The following is a 21,995-nucleotide window of genomic DNA, read 5'->3' on the forward strand; positions in this document are numbered from 1 at the left end:
ACCATTGGGTGACCATCTGTGTGGGTTTCCTCCGGCTATTCCGGTTTCCTTCCACAGTCTAAAGATGTGCAGGCTAGGTGGATTGGCATTGCTAAAATATCCATGGTGTCCAGGGATATGCAGGCTCAGTGGAGTAGCCATGGGAAATGCAAGGTTACAGGGATACATTAGGGGGGGGGGTGGGGGTGGACTTGATGGGCTGAATGGTCTGCTGCTGTACTGTCGGGATTCTGTAATTCTATTCTATTTGCCTCTGGGGCAAGGCAGTATCCTGGACTCATGTTCTGGCTATCTGTGAGCCTGGTTCAAATTGAGAGAAAAGATGTTTTATGTCTGTAGTGCCTTTCATGACCTCGGGAAGTGTGCCATAATCTGCTCAGTATCCAGGTAAGATACAGTGAAACTCAGGAATAGAAAAAATGCTCCCTTAATTTGAATGCTGTTGTTGATCTGAATTGCACCACACTTTTGGTTTCCTTTCTTATTTTGAAAATATGGTCTCACTGTTATCAATCATAGGTTCTGAATCAATAAATAATTTTAATTGAGGTTGTTGAGAAAATTTAATATCATTTACTATTCTTTTCTACTCTTCTGAAAGAAACCTTGAAAATAATGAGTTCGACAGTCCCAGGTGTTATGGATCAGACCAAATCCCCTCAAAATGTGTCCGTATTCGATAGTCCAGACCTAACTTTTTCTCACTTAAAGGCAAGTCTAATGCATTGCGTTCCAGTTGCAATTCAATTGGTCAAACTATGAGGCTTTAAGCAAAATACACTTTATTCTTGCACTACAGTTAAATTACAGACAAAATATAACTTTTAAAAAATTAACTTAACTCTATTGAAATGCCTAACAAAATAATTTATATATTAACTACTGCTGATTAGCTATTCCAGTAGAGCAGTCTCCCATGAGCACCCTTGGCATAGGCAAGTAGAAAAGAAAACTTGACAATATGAACCCAGCAGTACGAAGAGAACATAAGCTACTACAAAGATTTCTTCCCAAGTTCTCACTTCACCAACTGAAAGCAAAACCTGCAAACCCTGGGTCTGTGTAAGCTTGACTCCACCCAGTCGTGCTATTATCTACTTTGAAATAAGACCACAGGTAGTGGTTACACCACTGTGGGAACATAGCAGGCAGCTTGATTCCAGGTTTATAACATTTGCTTTCCAGAGAAACAGGACAGAGCAAATCCTGTTAAAGGCACATCGCATCACGCAAGACAATATAATGCAAACGAATGGGTTGATGAAAACTTGTAAAACAACACCAGAAACCTAACAGAATTAAGTAAACTGTTACTGTGGAGTGATTATACCCCTCAGTCCCTGCAGAGCCTACCTCTTTCAAAAGGCATGTACAGTCATACTAACAGACTCTGAATGCCGTGTCTCCATGGTCACCTGAGCATGGACATAACCACAGAAGACGGGCAGCCACCCATGATTTGCTTAGTTTCTTTCTACTAATGGGACAGTCTAAACCAATGGAGTCTGACCTTAAAGTTGGAGCCAGGCCTTTCGGAGGTCATGTCAGGATGGACTTCTTCAGTCTCCAGATTGTGAAAGTCTGGAACACCATAGTCTCAACATGCTTTGTGGGCAATCAACAGAAAGTTTACATCAATATGAGCCAAAATTATTGGAGGGATGTGAATTCGATGTGGATAAAGGGAGTTGAAATGCAGATTGGTCATTATCTTATTGAATTAAGAACCAGTTGAATCGCAGGGTGCCTATTTTCCTCTTACTCTTCCCTTCAGCTATGGGTTTGCACCATTTCTCATTCTGATTCCAACCATAATGAATCACGATATGAAATGATGAGGCAAAAAATAAGTTTTAATTATGGAAGAGTGAATCCTGAATAAGCATAATGGGCAAACATCAGTGCTGTTTTGCACTGACAAGAAGAGCAGGTGTAAGTGCTTCAAATCCAGCTGTCCAAAAACCAGAAATATCTAAAAACTGGACCTTTTTTTTGAGTTGCTGTGTGTAAGATTTAATTCCTTTTAAACAAGTTTTCAAAAAAGAAATCACTGGCTTGTTCAGCGAGGTGTTGTACTGACGACAGACTAGTTGTCAACCTTGTGCATTTTGACCTACTCTGAGCAGCTCAAGTTTTATTTTTTTAATTCATTTGTAGGATACCATTTGGATACAGAACTGGCTCAAAGGTAGAAGACAGAGAGTGGTGGTGGAGAGTTGTTTTTCAGACTGGAGGCCTCTGACCAGTGGAGTGCCACAATGATCGGTGCTGGGCCCTCTACTGTTTGTCATTTACATAAATGATTTGGTTGCGAGCATAAGAGGTACATTTTAGTAAGTTTGCAGATGACACCAAAATTGGAGGTGTAGTGGACAGTGAAGAGGGTTACCTCAGATTACAACAGGATCTGGACCAGATAGGCCAATGGGCTGAGAAGTGGCAGATGTAGTTTAATTCAGATAAATGCGAGGTGCTGCATTTTGGGAAAGCAAATCTTAGCAGGACTTCTACACTTAATGGTAAGGTCCTAGGGAGTATTGCTGAACAAAGAGACCTTGGAGTGCAGGTTCATAACTCCTTGAAAGTGGAGTCTCAGGTAGATAGGATAGTGAAGAAGGCGTTTGGTATGCTTTCTTTTATTGGTCAGAATATTGAGTACAGGAGTTGGGAGGTCATGTTGCGGCTGTACAGGACATTGGTTAGGCCACTGTTGCAATATTGCGTGCAATTCTGGTCTCCTTCCTATCGGAAAGATGTTGTGAAACTTAAGATTAGATTAGATTACTTACAATGTGGAAACAGGGCCTTCGGCCCAACAAGTCCACACCGACCCGCCGAAGCACAACCCACCCATTCCCCTACATTTACCCCTTTACCTAACACTACGGGCAACTTAGCATGGCCAATTCACCTGACGTGCACATCTTTGGACTGTGGGAGGAAACTGGAGCACCCAGAGGAAACCCACGTAGACACGGGGAGAATGTGCAAACTCCACACAGTCAGTCGCCTGAGTCGGGAATTGAACCCGGGTCTCTGGCGCTGTGAGGCAGCAGTGCTAACCACTGTGCCACCGTGCCTCCCACTTAAAAGGGTTCAGAAAAGATTTACAGGATGTTGCCAGGGTTGGAGGATTTGAGCTACAGGGAGAGGTTGAACAGACTGGGGCTGTTTTCCCTGGAGCTTCGGAGGTTGAGGGGTGACCTTTTAGAGGTTTACAAAATCATGAGGGGCATGAATAGGATAAATAGACAAAGTCTTTTCCCTGGGGTCAGAGAGTCCAGAACGAGAGGGCATAGGTTTAGGGTGAGAGGGGAAAGATATAAAAGAGATCTAAGGGGCAACCTTTTCATGCAGAGGGTGGTACGGGTATGGAATGAGCTGCCAGAGGAAGGAAGTGCTGGAGGCTGGTACAATTTCAACATTTAAAATGCATTTGAATGGGTACAGGAATACGAAGGGTTTGAAGGGATATGGGCTAGGTGCTGGCAGGTGGGATTAGATTGGGTTGGGGTATCTGGTCGGCTTGGACAGGTTGAACTGAAAGGTCAGTTTCCATGCTGTATATCTCTTTGACTCAATGTAGGCTGGTCAGCACCTCTTGCTGGGTCAGCATAAATTGTCCATCTCTAGTTGCCTTTCAGAAGGTGCTGGTGAGCTGTCTCCTTGAACCACTGCAGTCCAGGTGCTTTGGGATGATCCATAGTGCCATTAGGAACGGAATTCCAAGTTTTTGACCCAGTGACAAGTCAGTCATAGTGAGTGACTTGTGGGGGGACTTGCAGATGGTGGCAGTGTTTCTGTTTAATTGTCCACTGTCATTCATGACTGGATATGGCAGGACAGCAGACCTTTGATCTTATCCATTGGTCAGGAGACCACTTAGCTCTGCTTATAACTTGCCACTTGTGCTGTTTTGCACACAAAGTAGTCTGTTTGGTAGCCTTTGACATCTCATTTTTAGGTATGTGTGGTGCTCCTGTAATCTCCATTGTACCTGTTGAAGCGACCATTGACCTTGTATGACTGTGCTTTGAACTGGTTGACTCAACCCATTCCCAACCACGCAGCCTGACAAATGCAGCCTGAGATCTGGAATGCAGGATGTTGCCAGTTTTGAAATGCTGTACCTCTTAATATTAACATTTTGAAAACAACTTCTACATCTGCCTGGAGTACTCCCAGCACTGATGGTTTGCAATTACATCCTCACTAATTTTATTTCAGAGACTTGTTTCCAGTCTTAAAGCCATTAGCGACCCTTTAACAGAAAATATTCATCACCACCATAATGGAACGAAGAGAAGTCTGGATTCTGCTCAGATAACTTTCAGCTGATTATTTTTCCCAAACAATAATCTACTGTTTTATTCTCCGTTTTATGAAGTTGATGGTGCCGACTGCGATACAGCCTATGAAAGGAGGTTGTGCATTTATCTAGCACCTTTCACAAGTTCAAAATGCTTCACAGCCAATGAAGTAATTTGAAGCATAATTCATCTCTGTTGTAATACAGGGAATGTGGCAGCAGGTTTGGACTCAGCAATATTCCACAGTGAGTTGCTGGATTATCTGCTTTGATGATGTTTGTGGACTAAATATTGGCCAAGGCACGGGGAGAATTCCCCTGCTCTTTTTTTGGTAATAGTGCCTTGAGATCTTTTGAGAGTACACAAGGGAGCATTGATTTATCACACCAGGCCGTAATTGCAAGTACAAATTGAATTCTGTTGGGAACACTTACTCCAAAATGTGTAATATAGTTTTGTACCAAGTCATGAAGCAAAGGCAGAAAGTGTGTAGGAGTTCCAGTGCTGCTGCTTCATCTCTGCACAGAAAAAATGTTTATGAGCAAAAAGAGTACAATCGTGGGTTCCTACATCAAAAGGTTGCTACAGGACTGAAGATGCTTTAAACAAGATTTCCATTTTTAAAACCATATGGAAATATAACAGAGTAAAATTATACCCATGTTTAATCTTTAGCATTTGTGCACATTTTATAGTCCTGCCCTTGGTTCCAATCAGGTCCATTATGGACCATCTAGCCAACCTCTGAAGCCACCCCTCGATCTTTAGAATCTCATTCTGTTCATTCTTTCTTGAGGTCTGAAGACTCTCCATTTTTGTTATCATCTGCAGTTTGATGGTGTCTCTATATCCTTTGTTTTGTAATATGTTAACCAGAACTGTGTGCAGTAGGATTAATGTAACCATCATTTTTATGTAACTTTCTTACTTTGTTAATGTCCTTCCTGTTGAATATATGTGAAAATAATTTCTTTCTTTTAGTGGATGGAAAAAGGAATGGGTACATGTGGAGAGACACACACACACAGACACACACACACAGACCTGAACAATGTTGTGAACCGTCATAAAACTGTGTCAATTAGTAGGGACCTTTTAGGTAATTACTGTAATTTCAAAGTATAGAGCTATTAGTAACCAAAATGGAAACGAATCAAGGCTAGACAGTTACTAATTAGTTTGTGTAGGAGTGTGAACTACTGTGTGAATCAATACGTTGCCATGGTGACTTTTTTAAAAAACATTTTCTCCTAACACTCTGACCGCCTCTGAGCCCTCCCTACTGAGGGGAAAAAGAAACCACAAATTGACTGACTGCTCTGGAGTTGCTTCAGAGGATTTTTTTTCTCTATGTTTCTGTTGACTTGCACATTTTATTGATTCCTGTCAGCTTATGATTTCATGTTTTCTAAGCATCATCCACCACTTCCGACATCCATTGTGTCAGCAGTTGCTCACCGCGTGTGTTCTCGAACCCATAAACCTCTAAGTCTCAGGAAAGTCATGCTTCAGAGACCTCCATGCAAGAAAGAGTGGTGGCATTGGGGCCATGTTTCACTTGAGACTTTTAACCCTATTTGTTGTCTTGAGTGGGAATGAGGTTTCCATTGCACCGTTTCCTACACTTCAACAGAGATTAGACTCCCCCCCCCCCCCCCCCCCCCTAACCACCAAAGTTCAAAAGTCTGTTCAGCCCTGTCCCAGTGGCATGCTTAGCTGCAGCAGTCAGAGCTCATTCTTTGCACTGAGGACATGCTTTGTCGGCATAATAATAACCGCTACTTATTTCTGTGCTGCCTTTGATTGTAATAAAACATCCAAATGTACCTCACTGGAGTGAATGTAGGCCAACGTTTGGTGCTGAAAAATATGTTTTATCATTCCTTCTTTTCAAGTGTGTCATTTCAAGCCAGAAAATTTAATTGATATGCCTTAGGTCAGGTTAAAAGCCCATAGGTCTTAAGATTCATAATTGATTAAAGGTCAGTGATTTAGTTTTAAGCTTCCCTTTAAGTGAGTCTTGAAGTCAATCAGGTGGTGGGTGTCTGTTGCAGGGTAGCTTCTCTCCATATTGAAAATAACTGGTCTTTGTCATTTTTTTTTTACATGTCACAGAAAGTTGCTTGTGAGAAATATTAACAGGCAGGTCTTGCCACTTGTATACATCGATTCTCAGTAGTTGTAATGACTTTAGTGTTTCTGTGAGCAATCAGCTAAAAAGATTCATTGCAGCTCAGACTGACATGACAAAAGCGTTCTTCTAATCAACCCATGTCAATAATTTCCTACAAGAAAAAAATGGAATTGTAAATCCAAGAAAAATGATTTATTTAGACTGCTTCTGGTGAAATCTGTTGAAAACTTGTGTAGACTGGCCTTGTATGCAGCATTTGTCAAATGTCCAACATTACTGCCACCTAAATTACAAAGTGAATCCTCAGTTTTATTTAGTTTGAGGTCATTCTTGGACAGGGGCTTTCTCTAATAAGGTCTTTCTTTGTTGCTCACCTCTCGATACATTTGAGAAAGTGGCAGTGAGCTGCCACCTTAGACTGCTGCTGCTTTTTTGGGGAGGGGTTGCAAGTGCTTCTGCAAAACTTGAAAGTTTCAAGATTTTGACTTGGCAACAACAAAGCAACAGTGATGTGTACAAACAATGAAAAATAAACAAAGAACTGCATATTCTTGGAATCAGAAGCAAAAACAGAAATTGCTAGAAAGACTCAGCAGGTCTGGCAGCATCTGTGGGGAGAAAGCAGAGTTAATGTTTTGTGTCTGGTGAGTGCCCCCCCCCCCCCCCCACCAATTCTTAAGAAGGAAGGTCACCTGACCGGAAAGAATAATTCTGCTTTCTCTCTACAGGTGCTGCCAGACCTGCTGAGATTTTTCTAGCAATCTCTGTAATAAATGTACAGATGTCTTGACACTAGTTCCATCTCTGGTTATAGTTTAAATACACTTTTATTTTTCTCCCCCACCCAAATCATGCAGGATGCTGGATACTCAATAAAAATTCACCATTTGGAGTATATGGATGGAGGAATACTGGACCCAGATGATGTACTGATTGATGTCGTGGAAGATAAGGATAAGGTAATGACTCCTTTTTGGTTGTCTTGATAATGTTCTTGTGAATGTTTTGTGATTACGGCTACAATCCCACATCACAAATAATTTTAGTCTTTTACTGACTCTCAGGCTCAAGATGTTACCTTTTGGATTGCATGCTCTTGGATTCTTTTTCTTGGTCCATGTTCAGGGGGAGGCTGACAATCCTCTTGGCATACCCTTGGATTTCAAGAGATTGCTGAATATTCTAGGCACTGCAGTAAATAATCGTTTAAAATAAAGGCTCATTTTGCTTGTTACCAACGCAAATTATGGAACTGAATAAACTGCTTCAGAATTGACAATCCAACTGCAGTGACCCTTGCAAGGATGGTGTTGAAATGGATGGCAAAAGCGTTAGATGCACTGCAATACACTGTGGTTGACTAGCTTCTCTAATGAAGGGTTGGTGCATTGTGGTATTTTGTTTATTTTCAGTCCTTATTCTTCTTGCCAAATGCGATTAAATTTAATTTGTTGAGTGGGGATAGCCTTGATCCCGTAGCCTTGATTTTAGAAATAAATGTGATAAAGATGGCCAGAAAATATTGTCAGAGGTGATTGTCTGACTCAAGTTGTAAGTTTATATGGATAGACTAATGGGATCCTGGATGAGCTTCTGGCCTAAATCCACAGATTGCTATCATCCTGACGAGCTGGCCGAGCCAAAGATTATTTGCTAAGGCAGGAATCGTAGAATCACTACAGTGTTGAAGCAGACCATTTGGCCTGTCGAGTCCACGCCGACCATCTGAAGAGCTTCCCATCCAGACCCTATCCTTGGAACACTGCATTTCTCATGGCTAATCTACCCAGCCTGCTCATCCCTGGGTATTATGGCCAATTTAGCATAGTCAATCCATCTAACCTGCACGTGTTTGGGGAGGAAATCCATGTGAACACAAGGAGAATGTGCAAACAGTTGGCCGAGGCAGGAATCGAACCCGGGTCCCTGACGCTGTGAGGCAGCAGTACTGACCGCTGAGCCATTGTGCTGCCCCAGAATGTGGAATGCAGAGAGGAAGCCCCCATCAGAACAGCTATGATCTTGATTTGGATAGTGGAGTGAGCTCAAGGGCACTCTAACTTGTATGTTTGTATGTATGTTCATACTTTACCAAGCACTCGCAGGAGGCAAGAAGAACAAACACCGAGCTGGAGGTAGATTAAGGCTTAGAAAATAAATTTGGTTCTTTCCTGGAGCAGTAGCTGTGGAGGGAAAACTTATAATAAGAGAACTTCCCACTATGTTGGCTAGCTGCTTGAAAATAATGATCGATGGAACAAATGTTTACAACTGGGAGTGAAGATTAAATGAGTAAGTGTAGGCGGAGATGACTGTGTTGTCATTAGGCTTATTTAGAATATGGATGCCCATAAGCTATGTAAAAAAAAAACATTTCACTGAAGCCAAATATATATTTAATCTATGCAATGCACTTAATTCATCACCTCAAATTGGTTTCAGGACAGTCAATTTGACTTAAATAGCCATGCTGGTTATTTAGCTCAAAATGCTGTCTTCAGACAATAACTTAAAGTAGCTTTTATATTGGCTTTGCCATGTTACTTTTTGACAGCTAAGGATAATTCAGCTATTTTGCTTGGGGCTTTCAGCGACCTGCATGAGACCCAAATACCTTGGGACATTTTACGACATTAAAGGTGCTCAATAAATGTTGTAAGCAGTAGGACCCAGCAGCATCAGCATATCACTAATGCCAACATAAAAGAACTTCCAAATTGTTGTTCTGTTGTACAAAGGGTGAAAATATGAAAATTTACATGTCCTCCATTACATTTCCCTGAAATCACAGTTACAATAGTAAGTGATCAGATACTACATGAATACTGTGGTTTCCATTGTGATGGTTACCCTGATACATTGATACATATTGGTATAATTCTATGCTTGCATCTTGCTAAAGCTTTTTTTGGGGTGTATCTTAAAACATGTGGTATATTTGAAGAAGAGCAGAGAAACCGCATTCATGTCCTGACTCAGATTTATTGCACGACCAGTGCTACCAGTCACATATCTCATTGTCATGCTGTGCACAATTTGGCTGCTCCATTTTCATTCATTATAATGAAAAGTGCCATTTTGTAGACACTTATAGGTCTGAAACACGTTGTGATATCTTAACATTGTGAGAGATACTGATAAATGCAAATCTCTCCTTTCTTTCAATGTTTTGTATTTTAAGAGTTCATAATTTACAGTGGTCTCCTGACTCATCATTATGAATGAGTGGGAGTAAAAGAGTTAATGCACTGGAATCCCTCATGAATGACTAGAGCAGCAGATATGTGGGAGCACCACCACCTGCAAGTTCACCTCCAAGCCGCTCACTGTCCTGACTTCGAACATATTGCTGTTCCTTCACTGTTTCTGGATCAAAATCACCAACTTCTTGAGGGGAACATTGGCCAGCCAGTGACGCCCATGTCCCGCAAGTGAATTTAAAGAAATGTGTTATCAGATTTTTAAAAAAATTTCATAAAACTGTCACTAAGTAAGATTAGTGATGGACTTTTTAGGTACTTTCGTTTTTGAACTTGTGGCAAAAGTGTGCTACCTGTTCACAAAATTGGAAATAGAACAAAGAAAATTTATACCCCAGGAACAGGCCCTTCAGCCATCCAAGCCTGAACCGATCCAAATGTACTGTCTAAACCTGTTGGTCAATTCCCAAGCATTTGTATCCCTCTGCTCCCACCTACTCATGCATCTGTCCAGACGCATCTTAAATGAATCTACCGTGCCTGCCTCTACCACCTCTGCTGGCAATGCGTACCAAATGCCCACCACCCTCTGTGTGGAGTACTTGCCACGTGTATCCCCCTTAAACTTTCCACCTCTCACTTTGAAAGCATGACCTCTCGTTATTGAATCCTTCACCCTGGGAAAAAACTTGTCTCTATATGGTACTAAGGCATATTCTCGATCTGCTTGGGTTTGGACTCCGGTTACCCTGTTAATTACATTGATCGACTTCATTTGTTGAAATTGGAATGGAGTGAAGCTGATTTCCCCCTCTTTTCTCACCAGTGCTATCTCCCTTCATCACACTTAGACCATTGTGTTCAGTCTGATAAAGTAGGATGGTTATTTGAGCAAGGTTTTAAGGGAGTGTCGGATACGTGAAATGAAAACATAAATTGATGGCAAAGTTATCCATGGAACCTAAATCAAAGCTGTAATTAGAATTGGAGCAGACTTCAAATAAAAACAAAACAGCTGAGTGTATTGCAAATTGTTGCAAAGCAATAAATGATTAATTGGTTTTGAGGTTACAAGATTACAGAAACTGAAGTCAATCAAATACAGCAGTGGAAAAGTATGTTGCATAATCAGAATACTAAATAATAAAGAAGAACCAGGTTTACAGTAGTTAAAAGCCATTTGGAAATTTAGCAATATATTATGAAGCAGTTGTGCTAACGTGACTGGGATAGTAAGACTACTGACAATGAAACAAGTTCCCAGTGGGAACAGTGGAACATGTCAAGTTGATGATGTTCTTGACTGCTTCTTTCCTCTTGGCTTGAGCCCACATCCTTCATCTTTCTTGATCTGAATGTTTATTGTGAGAAAGTGTAAAATGTACAAGGGCTCATGTTGGGTCAGAGCAAGGTGATTCTTAATCATGTTGTTTCCTTGTAAGTTATTCCAATCATGTAGCATTAATGTCAATTTTGCCAGTTTTCTTATCTCTCCTGCCCCAACCTTATCCCTGATCCAACCCTCCAACTTGGCACAGTCCTCTTGAACTGTCCGACCTATCCATCTTCCTTCCCACCTATCCAGTCCATCCTTCCCTCTGACCTATCACCATCATGCCCCACCTGCATCTACCTATCCCCTTCCTAGCCACCTTTCCCTCACCTGCACCCTCCGATTTATCTCTCAGTGCATACCACCCCACCCTCACCCCAACATTCCTTGAAATGTTGACTTTCCTGCTCCTGGGATGCTGCCTGACCTGCTGTGCTTTTCCAACACCACACTCTCAACTCTGATCTCCAGCATCTGCAGTCCTCACTTTCTCTCACTTATTATTCTCCCCAAACTGTAGCTATTCTGGCTTGTACATCACATCAGCTGAGTTTGTGAAGGAGCAGGAGCTTGTGCCCTGTTGCTTATACCCCATAATAAGTCAATATCTTTGACAAATGGAGAGAAAACTGTGATCTTAAACCGAAGGAAACAAAGATCTATCTAATCATTGATGTCAGTGCAACTCTTGTACCAGGAAGCATTGTTTCACATCAAACTGAACTCTAGCTTAATTGATAGCTTTCATTGGCTAGATTCCATGTTAAGTCTTTAGAATCTTTTTGATGTGATGCTGACAGTGCTGCATTGCCAGGTTTTCTTTTAAATTAAATGTTAATCTGCAGCCAGGTTCAGGTATGCGTAAAAGATGCATTGCAGCACAGAAACATAGACGTTAGAAGGAGGAGTGGCCTATTCAATACTTCGCACCTGCCTGCCATTCATCTGATCATGGCTGCTCATGCAAGGCAAAAGCGAGGACTGGAGATCAGAATCTAGATTAGAGTGGGTGTTGGAAAAGCACAGCAGGTCAAGCAGCATCCAAGGAGTAGGAAAATCGATGTTTCCGGCAAAAGCCCTTCATCAGGGGTGGCAAATCCAATAGTCTCTTCCTGCTTTAACCTCCGATTCTTGGATCCCGTTTAGCCCCCAAATGGTATATCCAATTACTCCTGTTACAGTGTTTGATCTTGAATGTTTTTGCTGCTCTCTGGATGAAGAAATATCTCTTCCTCTCAGTCTTAAATAGTTTACCCCATATCCTTAGACTGTGACCCCAAATTCTGGACTTCCCTTTCATCAGGAACGTCCATCCTGCATCTGTCCCGTTTAATCCTGTTAGAATTTTATAGACTTCTATGAGATTGCCCCACATTCTTCTCAACTCCCCAAACATAATCCTAATTAATTCACCTCCCCCCACCCTCCTGTATGTCAGTCCTCCCAGGAATCAGTCTGGCAAACTTTCTATAGCCAGAGCATCCTTCCTTGGATAAGTATACCAAAATAGCACATAATATTACAGGTATGGTCTCCCTAAGGACCTGGGAGTAATTGCAAGAAGACATTCCTGCTCCTGTACTTCACTCCTGTCACCCTGAAAGCCAACATACCATTATTTCTTCTTGACAGTGCTGCACCTGCATCTTTACCTTCAGTGATTGGTATGCAGGGACAGCCAGGTCTTATTGCACATTTCCCTCTCTCAATGTTTTAGCTATTCAGATAATCAGCCCCAATCAGATAACTCATACTCAATGAAATCCATCTGGCTGACATTGTTCTAATCACAAACATATCCATTTCAATACACTAACCCCAGACCCATGTGCTTTAATTTTGCAAACTAACCTTTTATGTGGGACTTTGGACTTTCAGAAGACTTTTGACAAATAAACCACACCCACTGGCTTCCCCTTCATGACAGTGAGTTACATCCATGAAGACTTCCAGTAGATTTGTCAAGCATGACTTCCCTTTCATACATGCACGCTGACTCAGTTTTCCATATATTCAGCTATTAAGTCTTTTATAATGAACTTCAGCATGTTCCCCACCATTTTTGTCAAGCTGACTGGGCTATAATTCCCTTTTTTCTTTCTGCCTCCCTTTTTCAGTAGGGGACTTACATTAGCTTCCCTACAATTTGGAGGAACTGTTCCAGAGTCTAACGTATCTTGAGAATATGACCATCCAGTATTTCTGGGGCCACTTCCTGAAGTACTCTGGGATGTAGATTATTAGGCCTTGGGGATTTATCCCACTTAATCCTATTGATTTCCCCAACATCATCACCCTAGTAATGTTGATTTTCTTCAGTTTCTCCCCCACTAAACCATGTGTTCCCCAACATTTCAGGTATGTTATTTTGTCCTCCTTTTGTGAGGTCAGAACCAAAGTATATATTTAGTCAGTCAGCCTTTTCTTAGCTCCCCAGTGTAAAGTCTGCTGTTACTGACAGTGTTGAACCTGCACTTGTCTTCACCAATCCTTTTCTTTTCACATACCATACTTTTAAGAGGAGCGGAGAATTCACTTGACCAATATTTATCTGAAATTGGATGGTGTCTGCTTATTCTGCGCACTGTTGGACCACTGAGTCCTTGATTTATGCCAAATGACGTCCACAGTGCCTGCATAGGTATTTGTGTTTAAACTCTATTTCTGTGAAACCTTTAAACTACCCTCAGAATGTGATGAGGTATATCAAAATACAAGACCTTCCTTTGCCTTTTGAATTCTTCCAGAACCTGAAGACCAAGTTAAAAGTTTGCATTCCTTACGTTGAGCAAAGTTCAAGTAACCAACAAAACGAAAATAACTCTGAGTCAAAAATCACAAGGTTTTTCAGAGTGTAAACAGATGTGTCTTTCGGACTGCAGGGAACTAAAGCTCTTTCGCATTATGAACAGTTTTGATAAGCTGGATGTACAAAGATGCTTCCACCTGGGAAACATCTAAAGTTGTGGGCAAAGAAATTAAGATGATTAGCAATAAGCGCAATAGGTAACTCAGGAGCAACTTCATTATTTGGAAAGTGGTTCTATTGTGAAACTCACTACCGTACTGAAATTGAGACAAATCTGCCTTTTGAGGTAAAAATGAATAGAGGAATATACTAATGGAATAAGATGAAGTAAAGTGAGATGAAGCTTGTGATCAGCACAAACTTTCCCAGAGACAAGTTGGATGGAGCAGCTTGTTTCTTTTTAGAATCCCTCCAGCATGGAAACAGGCCCTTCGGCCCAACAAATCCACACTGACCCTGTGAAGAGTCTTCTGCCCAAACCCGTTACTCTATATTTAACCCTGACTAATGTACGTAACCTACACATTCCTGAACACTATGGGTAATTTAGCATGGCCAATTCACCTAACCTGCACATCTTTGGATTGTGGGAGGAAAGTGGAGCACCTGGAGGAAACCGATCAGACACTGGGAGAATGTGCAAACTCCACACAGACAGTCGCCCGAAGCTGGAATCAAACCCGTGTCCTTGGCACTGTGTGGCAGCAGTGATAACCACTGAGCCACCATTTCTGTTCTGTAAGTGCATTATAAGATTAACGTACAGGAACCGTGAGATATAGGAATTTCTAGAAAGCTCAAATTTCGAACCAGGATTGAAATTGAGCCTCATGATATTAACCTATTTCATACAAAGATGAGAAATGAAGCATCAACCTCTTTACTTGTTCCTTGGATTTGAAATGCTTCCCAAAATGTTTTTGCCATGTTAACTATTGACAACTAACTGCAATTAATTTTTATTTTTGTTTCAATTAATGTGCTGTAGTGCAACTTGTGTAACATTAATTGTGTGTACCAGGACTCCCAACTATTTGTTTGGTTGCAAACATTTTAACTGAGAAGCAATGTTTTCAGAAACTTAGTGGGAGTGTTCCATGGTGTTGACTGTAACGACAAAACAATGTGTTATACTTTTGCATCATTAAAACATCTGAATTGAAATTGAACATTGGGGTATGAGGTATCAGGTTAGGGAAAGGATTGTCAAATAAAGTTTACGGAGTAGCTTCAGTACAAAAAGAAAGGCTGATAGGTTTAGAGAGGGATTTCTGGAGTTTGTGGCATTGACTGGGTGGAAAGTATAGTTGTCATTAGTGGAGCGACGGAAGTCAGGGGAATGCAAGCTTGGCACTGACTGGACGTGTGGAGAAGTGGTGGTGTAGTGATAATGATTCTGAGGATGTGGGTTTGCATCCCACCATGGCAGATGGTGAAACTTGAATCCAATTTTACAAAATTGTAATTAAATGCTTGCATAATGATATCCATATAACTATTGCCAATTGCATAAAAACTAATTTGGTTCACGAATTTTATCTTAGGGAAGGAAATCTGCCGTCCTCACTTAGCCTGGTCTACATGTGACTCTGGGTGCATAACAATTCTTAATTGTCGTCAGAAATGGCCCAGGATTCCACTCAGTTCAAGGGCAATTAGAGCAGGCAATGAATGTTGGCCTTGCCACTTATGCCCAGATCCCATAAGCAAATTAAAATAAGTCTGTATATTTGTGCACATAAATTCCTTGTGTACAGCTATCAATCCCACCAGAACAAATAAATAATGAAAAGGGCATTAAATTGTATCATTTTTGAAAGCATTTGTGATTATTGAAGGTGAGCCATATTTATGATGAAGAGTTGGTGCCAGTTGGGTGTAGTGAGGGTCCTTTCCACTCATTTCCATCAATATCCCTTAACATGAATTTCAAGAGAGCATCCCTGACTGCATCACTGTGATATTCTCATCACTCTCACCATCTGTCCTTGTTGCCTCTCTAATGCTTCTGCCTATTGATGCTGAATTATGAGCAGTTCTGTGTTGTGGACTCCTGCCCACTAGCAATTAAGCAATTAAGTTTTAACACTGACTAGATTCATTTACTATAGGATTTTTCCAGCTGCTGGGAGAGATTGGATGAAAATTTCGCATTCTGCGCAGCCATAATCAATTTGGACTGTGTTCGGATCACTACACAACTATCTACTGTGCAATTTATTTTCTTAAGAAGTAAGGGGAAGTTCATGGTGCATTGTGTTTGGGCATTGACCTATTTCGAGTCACTTTGTGGGTCAGAAGAAAAGCAATTGGCAATAAAAGGTCATGTTAATAGGAAATCATGAGGGTAGATGAACAGTTGCAAAGAAGGAAGGAGAAAGTAAATCATTCTTACAATGTACGTTCCATTATCAGTGCAGCAGATAATATGATAGTAAGAAAGACAATAGTAGGAACATTATGGTGGTGAAATGGACAACTTGCCATTTATGACTTCAAATTTTAAATAAGACTTTATCTTTGAAAAAATGACAAAAGGTTAGATGTTAAGTTTTGAGTAGGATTGTTGCTGGCTTTCACTCTGTGGAGTTACACTGTGGATTCTTTGTGACCGTAAATTAAATGGAGAGTTAACTGAATTGCTTCCTCTTTTGCTTGGATTCTTGTTTTGTCATGGTTTCAGGACATCAGAGTCATAGGAATGCATAATGCAAAAAGATGCCATTTGACCTGTCAGGCTTGTGCAGCGTCTTTTGGAAGCGCTGCCTATTCAGTCCTCTTGCCCTACTCTTTCCTTATAACCCTGTCATATTCTCCTTTTTTAAGACCATTAAGAATTGCAAATAATTATGTTGCTTCCACTACCCTTTCAGGTGTCGCATTCCAGATCACAACAACTTTCACAATAAAAGTAAATTTCTTCTCATGGAGTCATAGAGATGTACAGCACGGAAACAGACCCTTCAGTCCAACCTGTCCATGCCGACCAGCTATCCTAACCCAATCGAGTCCCACCTGCCAGCACCCGGCCCATATCCCTCCAAATCCTTCCTATTCATATACCTATCCAAATGCCTTTTAAATGTTGCAATTGTACCAACCTCCTCCATTTCCCCTGGCGGCTCATTCCATACACATACCACCCTCTGTGTGAAAAAGTTGCCCCTTAGGTCTCTCTTATATCTTTCCCCTCTTACCCTAAACCTATGCAGTCTAGTTCTGGACTCCCCCCGCCCCAGGGAAAAGACTTTGCCTATTTACCCTATTCATGCCCCTCATAATTTTGTAAACCTCTGTAAGGTCACCCCTCAGCCTCCGATGCTCCGGGGAAAACAGCCCCAGCCTGTTCAGCCCCTCCCTCTAGCTCAAATCCTCCAATCTGCACTCCAAGGTCTCTTTGTTCAGCAACACTCCCTAGGACCTTATCATTAAGTGTAGAAGTCCTGCTAAGATTTGCTTTCCCAAAATGCAGCACCTTGCATTTATCTGAATTAAACTCCATTTGCCACTTCTCAGCCCATTGGCCCATCTGGTCCAGGTCCTGTTGTAATCTGAGGTAACCCTCTTCGCTGTCCACTACACCTCCAATTTTGGTGTCATCTGCAAACGTCTCGATAACGAGAATCCAGAGAAAGTATATTCCTGTTAGGGTGAAAGGAAAGGCAGGTAGATATAGGATATGCTGGATGACTAAAGAACTTGAGGGTTTGGTTAAGAAAAGAAGGAAGCATATGTAAGATATAGACAAGATAGAATGAGTGAATCCTTAGAGTATAAAGGAAGTAGGAGTATATTTAAGAGGGAAATCAGGAGGGCAAAAAGGGGACATGAGACAGCTTTGGCAAATAGAATTAAGGAGAATCCAAAGAGTTTTTACAAATACGTTAAGGACAAAAGGGTATCTAGGGAGAGAATAGGGCTCCTCAAAGATCAGCAAGGCAGCCTTTGTGTGGAGCCGCAGAAAATGGGGGAGATACTAAATGAGTATCTTGCATCAGTATTTACTGTGGAAAAGGATATGGAGGATATAGACTGTAGGGAAATAGATGGTGACATCTTGCAAAATGTCCATATTACAGAGGAGGAAGTGCTGGATGTCTTGAAACGCATAAAAGTGGATAGATCCCCAGGACCTGATCAGGTGTACCCTAGAACTCTGTGGGAAGCTAGAGAAGAGATTGCTGGGCCTCTTGCTGAGATATTTGTATCATTGATAGTCACAGGTGAGGTGAAGGGAATCCCCCAACCCTTCTGTGTAAAAGTGCTTCTGAATGCATTCCTGAAAGGTTTGGCTTTACTCTTAGGTCATGTCCCAGAGTCCTAGATACGCCAAAAGCTCAAAATAATTTCTCTCTCTCTAACCTATAAGGTCTCCTTAAATTCTTTAATCAAATCATGTGTTAATCTTTTAAATTCCCAGGAATGTAAGGTAAAGTCACTAGAGTCTTGCCCAGACCCTAGGGCTGCTCTCTCTTTCGAGAGAGAGAGATGACTGGTGGTGTTTTATCTTATGGGTCACCACACTTCAGGTGTGGGAGTCCTCAGCTGGTGCAGGTATTGATTCTCGACTGTCAGCATCACATTGTGTTGTAAGCCAGCTGTCCAGCCAACTGAGCCAACAATCCTGATTTGGGTGGACTCTGCCAGAAATTAACTCTCAGAACCCAGGTATCATTCGGGTCAATCTATTCCTGTTGGCCTTAACAGTTACGCTCAAAAACAAATCTGTATGTTTGTGTCTGTAGTTATCAATCCCACCAGAACAAATAAATAGTGAATGAGCATTGAAATGTATCATTCTTTTAAAAGCATTTCTCATCATTGAAAGTGAACCATGTTTATGATGAAGAGTTGATGCCAGTTGGTTATAGTGAGGTTTCTTTCCACTCATCCCCATCAATATCCCTTAACATGAATTCCAAGCCAGCAACTCTGACTGCATCAGTCCAAGGCCATCACATCTTTTTTTAAAGTATACGGTCCAGAGTTGCTCACAGTATTGATTTCATTTGATTTGATTTATTTATCTTCACTTCTGTATCTTGTTACAAAATACAGTGAAAAGTGTTGTATTGTCTTGCCATTCTCTGGTGCCATCTTAAAACACAGAAAAATAAACCAAAACGTAGAATGCAAAGGCAGAAAAATGAAGAAATAAAGGAAACTGTCCAGTTTTACAGTCCTTCTAGTTAAGTACTCAATCATGGGTCACGGCTGTGGGCACCGGGCATGAGTTATCTTCGTCACATTGCCACCACTGGAACAAACGTCACCACTTTTTGGCACCATTCTTGCCTCCACCAACATAACTGGTGCACCAACATAACTGGTGCCATCTTGGTTACATACTTGATAACAAAACCAGAATTAAGCAAGCAGCATGAATAAAGGAAAGAAAGCCAAAAGGAATGAGAAATATCCAGATATTAAAGTCTTATTTAAGTCCTATCTCCATGTTGTACTCTGTGTGGTCTGACCAGGGCTTTGGTGCAGTTGCAAAATTATACCTACCCTATTGTAGACTGGTCCTCCAGCTGTAAAGACCATTGCACAATTGGCTTTTCTGATTATTCTTTTGTTCATGAAGTTTTAGTGATTCATGTACCCGGATGCCCAAGATTATTTTTAGCTTTTCACCTTTGCATAGAATCCCTACAGTGTGGAAGCAGGCTATGTGGCCCATCGACTCTCACTGACCCTACAAAGAGTATCTCGCCAGGACCCACCCCCCTACCCTATGCCTGTAACCCATTGTTCCCATGGCTAATCTGCCTAGCCTGCACATCCCTGGAGATATTTTAGAAAGTACTTTGTTCTGTCCTTTTTAGATCTAAAGTGTATGATCTGAAGCCTTTCTGTACTGAAATCCATTTGCTACAGTCTTTTCTCCCCCCATTCACTCCGTCTAAAATATTAATAAATACGGTGAATAGATGAGACACTAACAGAGATCCTTGGGGCATGCCACAATTACATCCTGCCAGTTGATTATTACTTGTATATTATTCCTATCCCTCTCCGGTCTGTTGTGTAAGGTAGTTGTTCTAAAAGACCTAATATTAATTTTTTCTAGTGATCTGACCGATACGCATATACCAACACATGAGATGTCTTTAGTTTTTAAAATCAAACTCGCCAATTAAAACAAATCCTTTTGTTGTCCCAGAGAACAATTTTTGTTTCGTTTTCCAAGGCCCTCATGAGGCTGAGCATGTGAACTCAGCACACTCTGCTGCCCTCCCTAGGCTTTTAAATGTACTGTGACTCCATACAGCTGAAATGCACAACATGTGGTACATGTTTACAATCAATTGCCTAGTTCACTGTTATTGTAAAGAGGCAGGGTACCACATGGAATTCTTTAATATAAGGTTCTTCCGTGGTGTTCTCTACGTCTTGCTCACAATTTATCAACACCTGATCTTTGGATTAAAAGTTAATAGCTGCATCCTGAGGAAAGCCTGTGTTTCTCACGGAGCAGAATGCAAACTGTTAGCCTCTCGCTCGTTCATCCAGCACTTGCACTTTAGGTTTTCAGAGTCAATCCTGTACAGTCCTGAGTGCGCACCTCATTACCGGACACGATGTTAAACCAAGGATCCGTCTACTCTCTCAGGTGGGCATGAAGAATCCCACGGCTGCACCTTGAGGTGATTCCCTGACGTTGCCAACCATCATATGCCCCTCTAGCAATACCTGCACTTTGAATCATTGTGTTGCTATAAATGTGGAGTGGTATTTGTTTAATTTTTGTATTCTTGAGATTTTAAAAATAAGATGTAAACTCTATTTTAGATTTCTCCTAATCCAATGTCATCCCCCCCCCCCCCCCGCCATTTCCCTCCTTTACTTGATTTGACGTGAAATTCACCCACTCTAATTCTACACTTCCTCTCAGTCCTTGTGCTGTTAATTTCGCAATCATTATATTTGATTGGTTAAGTAGATAAACAGTTGATTGCCCTGTTCATGCAGGTCCCAGATGCCTGGTTTCCCTCAGTGCAACAATGCTAGTTTGTACTTGCAATGTCTAGCCACACAAAAAGAATTTTAAAGGCAAAGCAGACCATGATATCTGTCACAGGTGGACACTGAGGGTAACTTATCAGAGCAATTTATGGCCTGGTATAAATCCTTGGTCTTGACCATTGCAAGCACTAGAGGTACAAAATCACTGCTTAGATTGGGCAGGGGAAAATATAATTCTTTAAGACAAGGTAGCAGAGTAGTTTAATGCAAACAAACTGCTTCACTTCAGAAATAAGCTGTACTTCTGTTAGCGCTGCAAATCCTTTGTTTTTTTTCAATCTTCAAAGCCTCCCACCTGTACCAAAATTCTGGGAATGCACTAAATAAAGTTACTGAAATTCTGTTGGAGTAAAAGATAGCATTTTAACATTGTGGAAATTGTTGATGTAATGTCTGTGTGAACTGAAATATTTTAAGGAAAGCACTTCAAAGATGCTTGAACAAATATTCCCGTGTCATATTAAAACCTTCTGTCAGATTGCAGCTGGTTGTTGAAAGGCTTAAAGCAAGTCATTCTGACTGTAATTGTGTGTAGGTTACCAGAGGCTGCCTGATTAACCCTGTATTCTATGGGTGGTTGACATCACAGTCCATTTCTTTTTTTCAATAAGGAATTAATTTAATTCTTTTCACTTGGTCCTGGACTGGTTAACAATGATTCAGCCAACAAGTTTGGTTTGTGTGTTTTCTTTTAATTTGAAGAAAATAATTTCTTTTTTCTCTATCATTTAAGTCCAATTGTGTCATGTATATAAAACTATATATGATATATCCTTTTTCTGCAGAAGCCCACCATTTCTCATGTTAAATAACAATTTCATGGATGTCCTGTAATATAATGTGTTTCTTTTTGTGCAAAAATTAGATATATTAGGCCTTTACATTGATTATGTTTAGATTACTTAATATGAAATCTGTAGCTGGTGTAGGGTACCAGATCGAGGCTCAGGTCAGAGGTGTAGTTGCATCTTGTAGCTTTGAGTCATCTTACATATGCGGAAGTGGCAAAGTTAATTGGCTTAAAGGCCTTTAGCTGAATGGAATGCTTGTGGCTTTCAGGCACAAGTTTACATTTAGTTAAGAACAGAGATACTATATTAGATGCATGTCATGTCTACACATTCTGCAATTACTGTTGAACGGGGGAGGGCAAGGTGTTGGGTCTACGAGTAGGGAGAGC

The 21,995-nt window shown here is 41.0% G+C and overlaps 1 protein-coding gene across 1 annotated transcript in view; it reads left to right on the forward strand.

Moving 5' to 3' along the window:
* The window catches only part of LOC140481912 (partitioning defective 3 homolog B-like), a 997,517-nt gene that overhangs the window by 100,790 nt on the left and 874,732 nt on the right, over nucleotides 1-21,995 (forward strand). Inside the window, exon 3 of the mRNA XM_072578586.1 lies at nucleotides 7,302-7,403. Within this exon, the coding sequence (XP_072434687.1) occupies nucleotides 7,302-7,403 (102 nt within the window). The remainder of the gene's footprint in view (nucleotides 1-7,301; nucleotides 7,404-21,995) is intronic.

The sequence above is a fragment of the Chiloscyllium punctatum genome, chromosome 10 (assembly GCF_047496795.1).
Source record: "Chiloscyllium punctatum isolate Juve2018m chromosome 10, sChiPun1.3, whole genome shotgun sequence".
Taxonomy (NCBI): domain Eukaryota; kingdom Metazoa; phylum Chordata; class Chondrichthyes; order Orectolobiformes; family Hemiscylliidae; genus Chiloscyllium; species Chiloscyllium punctatum.